Source organism: Biomphalaria glabrata, chromosome 8, assembly GCF_947242115.1.
Source record: "Biomphalaria glabrata chromosome 8, xgBioGlab47.1, whole genome shotgun sequence".
NCBI classification, from domain to species: Eukaryota; Metazoa; Mollusca; class Gastropoda; family Planorbidae; genus Biomphalaria; species Biomphalaria glabrata.
In genome coordinates, this window is record NC_074718.1 from 38,823,547 (window position 1) to 38,836,629 (window position 13,083).

Here is a 13,083-nt window from a genome sequence, read left to right on the forward strand (position 1 = left end):
AAGTCTATTTGCTTTTGAAAATGTCATGCAATCACTCAAACTTAGACTGAAATACATTTTGACGTATCGTGTTTATTGAAGTTTTACAGTCATTGACACGCTCCAGTGGTGACACAACGATTGGTTGATTTTCCTCTTCATCCATTTTACTTCTGAAGCTGAGTAATAGTTGTCTTATTTACTTTACCGTGGGATTTTTTTTTTTTTTTTTTTACATTTGAGGACCGCGTGGTTACTGACCTAATTCTATGATAGTCTTTGCATCAGATTGACTACATTAGTCTAGTTCAATACACTGGCACATATACATTTTTTTGTTTGTAATTTGTGTTTTGTACAACTGATTGCAAAGTATACAGGCATTAATAAAAAATAAAAACTGGGTTGATTGTTTAATAAACCTAGAGCGAACATCTCTGAGGCTTTTAACTTTAGGAGATATAAACTTATAGGCCTTTATGGTGTGTTCCATTAGATCTAGATCTAAGGTCTAGTTGTGAGACTGATGTTGGTTCTTCGACTTCTGGATTATTGAGCTGCATCTTTTATTCCTCCCAAGTTATTGTAACCAGTTACCATAGCTTGTGCGGTTAATACCAACTGCCAACTAGTGCCAACCAGTGTGTAAGTATTCCCAGCTACTATTCTTTTGGTTGGTAATACCGGCTACCTTCCTGTGCTGTTTTTCTCAGTCGAATTTCTCTAAATAGTTTATACCAGATCCTAATGTAACAGTTGCTTGTGATAGTGAAGTTTTTAGCACGAATAGTTCAATTAAATAAATGCCAGTAGATAATGTTTTATGGTTAAGAGTGTACAGTTTCAGCTAAGCTGAATAATTATGTATTGTTGGCCGGTCTGGAGTTATGGAGTGTGGCCATAAAGCGAACGCCGGTACGGGCAGTATAGAGGGACTTCTTATGGTCCGACAGTTACGCTGGGCAAGGCACGTATCCCGTATGGGGGACGAACGTATGCCAAAGGCAGTCTTTTTTGGTGAGCTAAAAGGTGGTCGACGTAACAGAGGCGCTCCACGGAAACGCTTCAAAGACTGACTTAGGCGCCAACTTTCCTTAGCTGACAGAAGAAAGCATCAGAACGAAACAGCTGGGGGTCACTCACAAAGGCCGCGGGATACACATTTGAGACCAAAAGAAAATCCGCTGCCGAGGATAGACACAGACGTCGAAAAGAAAATCTAAATCGACCACCTGCGGACAATGGTTATGCCTGCCCTGTTTGTCCATTCTTCTGTGCGGGGGGGGGGGGCAGAGTGGGGGGTTGTAAAAGGGGTCGCCGAGCTTAAAAGGTTGAGAACCGCTGCGTTAGAGGGAAGCAAAAACAATCATTTGATTTCAAGATAAAATGAAGCCTGAGTTATGGAGGTGAGCCTCTTTTGATACAGTCCAGGATAGGGCAGTTTATTACACATCTAATGTCTTCTCTCGCCTAATCTTTAACCCCCTTTTTTTGGGTTTTACTTTCATTAAGTAACGAAACACTTCGCGTCTAGTTCAGGTTTATTTCTCAGTGAAATATAATATAGCTTTTCATATTAAAAAAAAACAACAGACACATTAAGATTGATGCAAAGATATTTCTGTATGTACATGTGTTCATAGATTACAGACGGAAATGTACACAGTGTATAGTGCTGCTTTTGTTTCGGCCTGGCTGGTCAGTCAGACAGTGTCATCCCAGACTTACAACAGCACTGTGGCCATCTTTGAGGACATAGTAAGGAATGGCGTCTACAACACGGACGTACGACCACTCAAAGACCAGTCCAAGATCATAAATGTCACTGCCAACTTTCAACTGGTGTCCATCGTGGGTATCGATGACGTGGCCCAGAGTTTTACAATTAACGGCTTTGTTTTGTTTACCTGGAAAGACGAGGTAAAATAGCAATCAATTCGTATGTATGTTAGTTGAGTAATAATAATAATAATAATTTTATTTACAACGCGCTGTTAACTAACAAAATGTAGGCTCAAGGCGCTGTGAAAAAATTACAAACATTGATAAAATGACAAACTAATCTAAAAAACGTTTTAAACAGGTAGGTCTTGATGTTCATTTTGAATGTATTGTAGCATGTTGTCTGTCTGAGATCAATGGGAAGTGAGTTCCAAACCTTTGGTCCTTGCACAGAAAAAGCCCGCAGACCGTAGCTTTTGAGGTAGAAACGTGGCACCACTAGAAGCGTTGATTCCATTGAGCGCAGGGCTCTCTGATGGACATATATGGAGTAATCAATTAGCTGAGGTACAAGGCCATCTCATTGATATATAGATCTATACACTGATGACAAAGTGTGGCCACCTTGTAGTCGATTCTCGCTTTCACGGGAAGCCAATGGAGCATGCGCAAGAGCGTAGTAGCAGAATTTCGTCTTGTTTTTCTTAGGATTATTCGTGCGGCGTTGTTCTGAATTCGTTGCAGCTTGGCGATTTTGTCATTGGGTATACCTGCTAGCACGGCGTTGCAGTAGTCAAGGCGGAAAAGTATGAATGCCAGAGCTAGCGTTTTTTTTTGTTGTTGACTCCGTTGTTAAATACGGTCGGATCTGCGCAGTTTGGGCATTTAACCATAGCATATATTACCTTTAGCATTACATACCGGTTACGCCCGTTGATTTGCTTGTTGGCTAAATATTACCATAAAACGGCCCGCATTTTAACGCCCCCCTTCTAACAAACGTTTTAGGCCATGAGCTCTAGTCTCTGTTAGGTAAAATTGAATTTCTCTCTACTCTCTCTCACTCACTAATCTTCATTCTCTCTTCTCTCATCTCTTCCTTTCTATCTCTTACTCACTCTCTCCTTGTGGACCCCTTTCTTTTTGTTTAGCACCCATCGCACCGTAATGTTACCATTAAGCTGTTAGCATAAAACTAATTAGGACCTGAAAAAGAAAAAAACAAAACACGCTTCACATCTACTGGGCCATTTCCGTTTCAGGGGTTCCCTAAGGTTGTAATTGCCGGATGTGGTAATGGATATACACTGCCTATAAAATGATTCTAAAGTTATGCGTCTCAAATAGCCTCTGACAAGCAGTTCAATTTGTATTTGGTCCTGGGGAACTCTTTTAATTAACAGGAGAAGGGGCAAAGACGGAACTAGTTAAGCTTCGGACAGGAGCAGCTCGTTAGCTTTGGCTAGCAACCAACATAGAAGAAAAACTCTGAATTCCAACCTCTGCTGTCTTGCAGCTATACCCTAACATAGGATTCAACCTACCTATTGATGATCACATACATTGAAGAACCTTCAGTCAGGACTAGGCTTGGTTTCCTAATGGTCCATTATCCAAGGTGTGCCTAATGTGGTCGAGTTTCCTAACATAAAAAAGGTGTGCTGCTAGAGATATGTTCTCAATGAACTAGGTGGGAGTGTTTCTCGTTGTTTTTTTTTTTGTAATGTAATGAAATGTGTTATTCTGTAATAAATTCATCTAGATGTCAGCTTCCATGACTTGATGTAGTTCATTCATCAATTACACATGTTGTTCTTTGTTTTTCTTGTATTTTGTCGTTCAAATCAGAGAGTACACATTCACTAGTTTACTCTAAGATCAAAAACCTCTCCTAGTTTCATTCTTTTAAAATTTAGAATGTCTCCATTCATTCTAACTATTAAACAACATTTTAATTAATTACAGGCTCATTACTCACGGATATCATCTAACTAACGCTATACAATTATGTGAGCCCTCGTTTGGGCGCCGCCTTGTACGGGCCTTATTGCGAATGTACCTAGGATTGGCTATTGTATGTATCCTTAAGTCACACCAGGTATCTTACCTTATAGACCATACCAACTACGGTAACTTACGTCGGCTACCTTCGAATAAACCAGGTACACTGCTCACACCAGGTAGGATGAGCTTTGTATTTTGTCAATTATCCTTTGCTTTTTAAGATAGAATCTACATACCTTGGAATATTTATCCCGCTTCTGCTTATAGTATGTATATTGTATTTGGTTGATTAGAATTTTGCTTGTAATTATATTCAACACAAATTATTTTATTATTGGTCGAAATTGTTTGTATATTTTTCTTTGTGTTTTTTTATTTTATAATAGTCTTGTAACTTTTGATACAAGTGACTGTAATTGTATTGATAGGCGCTTCCACTGTGTCTAATGCAAATAACAAAAATGAGGTAACACTTAATGGAATTCGATAACGCCAGCATAAGGCCGAACAATCAATATAAACTAGTTGACGCTGATACTGAATGTCGAAAAAGTTTAATAGCAATGAAGGGAACCATCGAATGTCAGCTAACTCTCTACGTTCATAAAAGGCTTCTAATCTCTAATGCGTCCTGGAAGTAGTCTGTTGACGTAGGTTGATATTTCGTTCTGTCTAAAACTTAGTCAAGTGTTTTCTAGTCACGTCATTGTCTTTCAGTCAAAACTTCCCCTTTTCCGAAACAAATAATTAATTCCTAGTCATGCTATAACAGTATGTAAGTAATATTTAGTAATAAAAACTGTGTCACCCACTATTGTTGTCACTGGGTGTAGGTTACCAAGTTAAATAGTAGACAAAAAAATGCCCTTACGGAATAGTTTTCTTACCTGTTTCACTCGAGTCCTTTCGTTATAGAAGCCCTGAACACTGACCTGCATGTCACAACCTGTGGTCAGTTTAGACCAATAGCTCATTATCACGTCGTGCAGACTAAGTCAGTGATCAGGCCTTCTATAAAGACCAGTCTTGGTTCACTTTATTTCTACGTTGTGCACAGATTGAAGGAGCTGAGTTTTGTAAAAATCTCTTCTTATTTAAACTCTCGTTCTTATTCTCGTCATCTAGCTTGTGCTCGTGTCGACGTCACGCGTCGTGCTATTTTATCCACAGCACATCAAGTCCATCTTTCTAAACACAGCATTTTGTTCATAGGTCACGTGTTACATCGGTCAGACTCAATACACACACTTACACCATAACAATCTTTCTTGTTGATTGTATTGATAATAATAAAAAAAAAGATGTCCAGGTGAATATGTTAGTAATGTAAAAATTGCTGAGTAAGTGAACGTTTTTAATTGCTCAGAAACAAAATAAAACGAACTCTAAATACAACATATCAAAATACAATTGAAACTTTGGTAGATAAAGGCACATTCCTTGTTCTATATGCTAGAACAAATGTGCACTAAGGCCTCTCTTCCCTAATGCCATTAGAGCAGGGAATGGGTTGCCTGAGTCAGCCAGAAAAACCAATGACTTGGAAGAATTAAAGTCATTGGTTAACATGCATGACTAGATTGACCTATGAAAACGCGTAGGACATAATCTTCTTTTTTGAAGTAAAGTCTGTATTTTAAAGATAAAATACGATAAAATTCTCTAAAATACAAGATGCGATACTTTTCTTCTATTTAACCATTTCATTTTCAAATTACACGATATTCATTTAGAGATTTCCATCTATGATGGGAAAAGCTTTAGATGGTGTGATTTCTGGTGTATAGCTTAGCATTGCTAAGCTTTTTTTTTTTAAAAAAATATATGACATTTTTTGGTGCCATTTTCACTTTGTAAAATCGGATTGTCTAAGTTGTTTTTTCTTTTGTAGCTCGTTTCTAGTTGTCAAGATTCAAGTTTATGACATGGTTTAGTTTTGAGTGAACATTCCCAGTAAATTATGAACACATTTGTAATCAATTTCAGATTCTGACATGGGATCCAAGCAAGTATGGCAACCAGGAGCTCATCCATCCGACCCCAGAAAAAATTTGGCGACCAAGAGTTTTCCTGCTGAACACACTCGGAGCGAGAGATTTGTTTCAAGACGATGTGGCGTGAGATTTTTATTTGTGTACAATACCTCTATTCATCTCAACATTTCATGGGGGAACCTGGGTGGAACTTGGGTGGAACTTGGACACGGATAGCAAAAGCTTTTAACGTTTTTTCTAGAAATTTACCAGTTGTTGTGTATCGCTGAGATAGCTTCTTGGCCACATGGCCGTTATAATTTTTCAAAAAAAAAAATATATTTCAATGTGGCTAAAGAACTAGGTTTTGAATGGACTAGCGCTCCACACCCTTTTTCTAAGAACATCACATAGAAATATAAGCTGCGTGTAGCGCCCCCCCTCCCTGGTGGATGGTGCCCTTTGCCCCCCCCCCCCCCACTATGCCTCTGCCTTGAATGTCTACAAATCATTAAAGAGACTGTTGTTCTTTTGCAAAACTAATCTTTTTTTATGACAGATGTGTATGTTTAGTAAATAAATAAACAAACCTTTGTTATCAACAAAACATAATCATTTACTTCCTGGCAACTAAAATGTGTCGCACAACAAGTGTATATTGAGATGAAAGATGAGGGCAGAACTGAATAGTGATCTGAAGTGTTCAAGAAATTGGAAATAATTTTGCTCTATAGATGTCCATCTTTGTTTACAGGCCAATATTTGTTCGATCTGATGGAAACGTCAACTGGATACCTGGAAATTTACTCGCTACTTCCTGTGAGTTGCATTTAAAAGACTTTCCTTTTGATGAGCAGACGTGTACAATAAATGTAGGTCAAAAAATGTCCAAGTGTGATACCCTTTCTTTGTATTTTGTAATGTTTTATTCTGATTTATATGCAATCATTAAATTCTTTTACATTGCTTTTACATTGCTTTCATTGATTGATTCAATTTTTTAAATTAAAATAACTCTAATGTTCACCTTTAGCCTTTGCCTTCTGGACCTGTGGGTTGATCCGTTGAACATCTTTCTCTCTGCGTCTTACTTCTAGAGTCTCTCTTAATGAGAGTCCCGTCTATTCTTTGCTTTCTCTATTTGCCTCTTCGTTTCCTTGATACTTTCTCTTTTATGCAATGAATTACTTGAAATAATATTGATCGACATTGAAAGACTTGAACCCTGGACCATCCGTCCAATAATATCAAACACAACTCAGCAGTTGTCATATGATAAGCATAGTCAAAGCGTGAATGGAACATTTCAAAAATTTAATCCCTAATAATGAGTCGATCTAATTAAACTATAAAGAGTTCTGATGGTTTAAAGGTTTTGTGAAGTTTAATTATCCCATAGTATGTTGAACCGTTAGGGGCACCACACATGATCTGTCAACCCTTTTTTTCCACCATTCCTCTCTGTCTTTTGTCTTGGATAGAATCTCATCTAATGACAGGTCAGTCGATCTTTGTATGCTGTCTTCCCATCGCTTTCTCTGTCTGCCTCTTCTTCTTTTGTCTGGCTATTTTCTATGAAGCAAAGTCTTTGTAGCTCTAAGGACCTTTTGATACGGCAATAGAGTTTCAGTTTGTGGGTTTTTTTTAAGTGATAAGCAAGTCATTATTGTGCCAAATTGCAGTTGTAATCCTGTTTCTAATCTTCTCTTTGTATGTGATACCTTGAATCCTTCTTTAGTACCTCAGTTCAATTGCTAAGATATTCCTCCAGTTCTGCAGTTAGCGTCGAAAATTCTCAAGCATACAATAATGTGACAAAGAACATGGAGCGTATCAGTCTGAATTTAGTGTTGAGGGCTACGCCTTTGTCTTTCCATATCGTTTAGAGTTTAATAATGAACATACAACCGTATATTACCAATAAAAAGAAACCTCTTTTACCTACCAAATTATTATTTTTTTAAATTCCAGCTTGTGGCCATGATGTATAGCACCAAGGAACTTCTGTTTGTTGTGAAGTCTCCCAAAGTAAAATTAGATTTCTTTATTAAGCACAGTGAATGGAATCTGGCGGACACTAGTATCAATGTCACCAAACTTGTCAATGCTGGGTGGGAAGGATCCAGGATTCAAGTTAGTGATCTTTTTCCTTATTTCATTCATTAATAGACTGAAACATTAGTCATTGAATAGTCATACATAGTGGAAAGGCTGTTTGATGCGTTGGATCGCTTTTTCTATAAATCAAGTAAGAAACTAACCTTGGTTAGGCCAATAATAGAATATGCATCCTCTGTTTTGGACCCCTCAACCACTGTCGGATCCAGGGGGTGGGCGGTTGGGGTGATCCCCCCCCCCCACTCGGCCGACCTCTCCATGTAGGAAGGGGGGGGGGACGGCGGACGAATTTTAGTAAAGAAATCACACAATTTGTATACGAATTTATGTTATGCTAATAATATTTACTAATTATTTATATTTCAACCAATTTTTAGATTATTTCGCCCCCCCCGTCTCTTGTATGTTGGCCGATTTGGTGGAATGGGGAGGTGGCAATGGCATCAATCTCCCCCCCCCCCCCAAACCATAAGCTTTCGAGGGGGGGGCGGTCAAATTTATTTGTAGAAATCACAGCTTGTTAACAGAATCAATTAAATATCTATATGATTAAAAGTTGTTATTAATATTGTTTGTTTGTTTGTTTCTTTTACATGTTTCGGATGTTCCTTCAGAGTTGAAGATAGTTTACTTCCTAGTCCAAACCTCCCGCAGGACGACGGGGGATGGGAGCGGGCAGGATTTGAACTCTCGACCATCGATAAATCCGAACGACAGTCCAGCGCGCAAACCTCACGACCAGGCCGTTCGCCTGTTAGCCGATTGGGTGGGGGGTGGGGGGCGAATACATCTACTGCCCTTCCCACTTAAACAATCTGAGTTGGGGAGGGGCGGTCATTCTTTTATGGAGAAATCATAGTTTGTGAACAAAATTAGTTGAATTACTATATCATTTTATATCTTGGCCGATTCGATGAGGTGGGGGGGGGCGATTGCTTATACTGCCCTCTGTCAGGTCTTACAATGTAATCAATAAATTATTAAGTTGTCTAGGTATTAAAAGTAGGGGTGCACAGGATTGTACTATTTGATATTAGGCCGAAGCCGAATATCGCCGAAAAGTAAAAGATGATATTCGGTCGAGGCCGGAGCCGAATACCTACATGTCTTGTAAATAGCTTGTGTTGTTGAACATTTAGCAAAACTGTTAAATAACATACCTATATTCGTGTTAATTTTGTTTTCCTTTTATATACCTTATTGTTTTAAATTGTGTTACTGATTGATGAATTAAAGCTTAGCAGTATTTATAAACAGATAGGCCTAATTAACTAATCTGTGTAGTATGAGTGTGTGTTTATGTACGAGGCCACCAACTGTAAAGGGTGTGTGGGGAAGGGTTAATGTAAAATATGTAAGTATATATTTTACTAGTTACTAATGTAAATCTCTCAAAGGTAAAGTGCAATCTGGCTTGTATAGTGGGTGGATGTAAGCATTCATACATATCAGATCAACAACTGATCATCAGGCTTGTAATTTAAAGCCCAAGGACCGCTTCTGGTTCTGGCTTCAAGGGCTTAATACTGATACATCTTCCTTAATTGTTACTGATTTTATCGTGGTTACTGTAACTGTTACAAAAGGGCACGGTAGTAGGCCTATGGGTGTCTGGTGTGTAAAAAAGTCGAACTGGCCTGACACACAGTGGCTAAGTACGCATCGTACGTAACAATTTACAATAATAACCAGGAGTTACTTGACACTCTCACATTATTAATAATATCGTTATCAAATCAAGACAGTTAACACGTTAGGTAAAGTAAATCAACTGTAATGCTTATTTACAGTTTGGTGTGATTTCTTAGCATGTTTTGTTTTTCCATTCTGGCTTAAAAATGGTCAATGTCTATGAATAAATTAAGTGTCAAGGAAAAAATAAATAAAATAAGCACTAGGGGGTGTTTATCGTGCCTTTTACGCTAATATAAAAAAAAAAAAAAAACGGGCACCCGGGGCAGGGTACTTTATTTGCCCCCCCCCCCCAATTTTCATGAGCACCACATAGAAATCAAGCCTGCATGTGGTGCTCCCCGAGGGTGGCGCCCGGGATATCGCTCCCCCTCACTACCCTCTCTACGCCACTAACTATATCTATATATCTCCAGACACCTATATCAGTTGATTACTGTCTTTATATCTCTACCGTTACACATGTATCTGGTTCCATTTTTTATGATATTTTAAACTATTTTTTAAAAAAAAGTACTTCTGTGTATTATTTGATCAGTTGACATTTCTACTTCAAAGAAGGCCGACATTTCTGTTAATCAACCTTGTTCTACCAGTGGTCTTTCTTTCCTTCCTCAACCTCCTGGTCTTTATTATACCTGCTGACTCAGGGGAGAAAATTAGTTACGGTGAGTTATTGTTATTAGCTTATTATCGTTGTGCCAGGTTTTTAGGCGATGTCAAGCCAAATAAAAATTATTAAGTATTCGTATTTTCTAATTTATCACAAATAGGCATCACGGTGCTTTTGGCTCTGTCAATGTTTTTAAGCATTGTCAGCAATTTGCTGCCGAGATCAGGGGAAGGGATTCCAAAGCTGACCATCTACCTCTTCCTTCTTCTGGTCATCTCCATGCTGACAGTTATTGACAGCATCATGATTGTCTACCTGACTTATAAAAATGAGGTTAGTAGAAATTAAGATCTCATTAACCAGGAGAACGATTTTGAGTAGTCTTATAACTGTAGTCGTGCTATTGTATGTATGTCTTACAGCCAGGGCCGGATTTAAGGGAGGGCAGGCTGGGCTACAGCCCTGGGACCTCCACAAGAAAGGGGCCTACACAAGGGATAAAAATAAATCCGAATTTCGACGGTTCAGAAACATTCAAGTTTTTTTTTGTTTTTTTCTAACATTTTTTTTCTCATTTTTACGGCTGGCGAAAATGTCGTTATGAGGAAATATTCGCTTATAGAACGTTCGGAATAAGTAAATACATCTCCGGATTTATGACAGTGAGTCTACCAAGGGCCTTAGTAAGCTTACTCTCCTCAAAAATATAGACTTTCGTAAACTAAAATACTCATTTTAAATATTTTTGGGAAAATGAAGGTGAGATTAAATTTACAAGAGCTCTATCTTTTTTCTTCTAAAATATAAGTGAATCTTTATTAAAGCTTTTGAAAAATTGAAGGTGCCTCCACAAAAATACCTGCCCCAGGGCCTCCCTATATACCCGGCTCTGCTTACAACTATTAAATTGTTTTGTTCAGCTTAAGACACAAATATACATAGCCAGCTCTATTCAGTCCACCATATGTACCCTCACCCCACCTGTTGAACATGAGTCATGATATCTAGGAGGAGGGAATCAAACAGCTGATTTAGACTCCTACTGGAGCAACTAGAACAACTAATTTCTTTCGTACATAAACGACTTTATTCAGTCTATCATATGTACCCCCGCCCTTTGTTGAACATGATATAATGAGGTAACTTTTTTCTTGATGAGTTGGACCAATATTCTAGCAACTATAATACTTGTTATTGATGCTTGGCGTCTTTTAGGGATTTATCGTTTTCCTCATTTCCAGCATTCCTAAAAACAAAAAGAAACCCCCCCAAAAAAATTATCAAAATATTTTTAAAAGATGAAATATAAAGTCGTATTAGTATTTTTATTGTGAATATTTATATAGATGTATCACTTATAGTTGGACATAGACTATATCACACTAAAGTACTATTGTTTTGACAATCCATTTTTTTTAATGTAATATACGATATTACGAATAGTATGTTACGCTGGCATGGTGCCTTTGTAGATTGAGAATTTATTATTAAGCACTTATTCAGTAGGGGCGCAGTGGCCGAGTCTTTAAGTGCTTGGCTTCCGAACCTTGGGTCCTGGTTTCGAATCTCGGGGAACACTGGAATTTTGAATTTCGGGATTTTTAGGGTGCCCTTGAGTCCACCCAGACTTTAATTGGGGAAAGTATTGACGATTGGTTGTTGTGAGGGCCACATAACACCCTGCTCGTTAACTGTTGGCCAAAGAAATAGAAGACCTTGACATTATCTGCCATATAGATCACGAGGTCTGAAAGGGGAAGTTTACTCGATCCATAGTATTATAGTAAGTACTTGAGTCCGGTTGGAAATGCCAAAGTTTGTAGACTAGGCTATCTATCAAAGACATCCTTCTTTGAAAATTGAACCTATAGTCAATTACAAATATGGCATCAAGTCGCTGTTTAGGCTACCTTCTTTATCACATAGACACATAAATGTTTATATATATATATATGTTAATATAAAATATACAACATAATGTCGAATCGCTTGGTTAATTTGGAAATGATCTTGCTTAATAAACACAATCATTAGGCGAATGTAAATATATGTTCTTATTTGTCCTTTCTCAGCTAGAAACATCTCACCTGAAAGCCAAAGCTAATTTCCAGAGGGCATTTGTGAAAACCAAAAGACTGACTCGGACTTTGTCTGCTCTCCTGAACATTAAACGAGAGGAAGAAAGTCGCACACCTGATGTCAAAGTGACGTCACTCGCAGACGCGCTTAAACTTCCGCCCCAAACGTCGGTTGATGTTAACGTGGATAAGGCTGACGTGGCTGAGAATAAGACGTCTCCAAGGGTTAATAAGTACAGGCTCGTTAGAAAACACATTGATTGCATTTCTTTCATTGTTTTTCTACTTTTATGGCTTTTGGTCACTCTTGGATTTTTGTTCAATATGGCTTTTGGAAGAAAAGACTAACAAAAGTATTCTAAAAGCCATCATACTATACCACGTATCACCATGTCTTTTATACACTTGGAAATTCGGTTTAATTTTACTCTTATACCAAGTGTCAATGTTTCTATTCATGTCAGATCAATTATACTATTCTAATCAATTCTATTGCAATAAAGCTATATATATAATCTTACTTCAGTTTGGCTAGTCCTTCAATGTAGCTAAACAGTCAGTCAGTTATTTCTAGTACACAGACCACAGGCTAAGACATCTTTTTTTGTTTTGATTTCACTATTGGGATTTTCACAATAAATTAAACCAATGTCAAGGACGCTAAATTTAAATCTACTACTGGGACTAAATAGAAAGGAATTGAGCACTAAATTTAAACACCATCTCAATGCTGGCAGCTGATCGAAGTATCACATCTACTTTTTTATCACTAGTTAATTGCCCAATTATAAGCCTTTGGTCTTAGAGTGAAAGACTGTTTCTATATCAACTCACTCTGTATCTCTGTCTGTATCTCTGTCTGGTTAATAGTTTGTAGACGTTATTTCTCCCACACCCAATCTTG

At 37.9% G+C, this 13,083-nt stretch overlaps 1 protein-coding gene across 1 annotated transcript; it reads left to right on the forward strand.

Annotated features, from left to right (window-relative positions):
* The first annotated feature begins 263 nt into the window (after positions 1 to 263).
* LOC106058227 (acetylcholine receptor subunit alpha-like) lies at positions 264 to 12,644 on the forward strand. The gene is made up of 8 exons (XM_056038134.1): positions 264 to 624; positions 1,630 to 1,899; positions 5,692 to 5,822; positions 6,433 to 6,550; positions 7,650 to 7,811; positions 10,027 to 10,156; positions 10,262 to 10,434; positions 12,174 to 12,644. The coding sequence occupies exons 2-8, from the start codon at positions 1,636 to 1,638 to the stop codon at positions 12,525 to 12,527; spliced, it is 1,332 nt and encodes a 443-aa protein (XP_055894109.1). The 5' UTR covers positions 264 to 624; positions 1,630 to 1,635; the 3' UTR covers positions 12,528 to 12,644.
* Positions 12,645 to 13,083: the final 439 nt, after the last annotated feature.

Coding starts and splice junctions, on each gene's coding strand:
- LOC106058227 (XM_056038134.1), top strand. CDS start 1,636: ATGTACACAGTGTATAGTGCTGCTTTTGTTTCGGCCTGGCTGGTCAGT. Junction 1,900..5,691: donor TGTTTACCTGGAAAGACGAG/GTAAAATAGCAA, acceptor AATCAATTTCAG/ATTCTGACATGGGATCCAAG. Junction 10,435..12,173: donor ACCTGACTTATAAAAATGAG/GTTAGTAGAAAT, acceptor GTCCTTTCTCAG/CTAGAAACATCTCACCTGAA.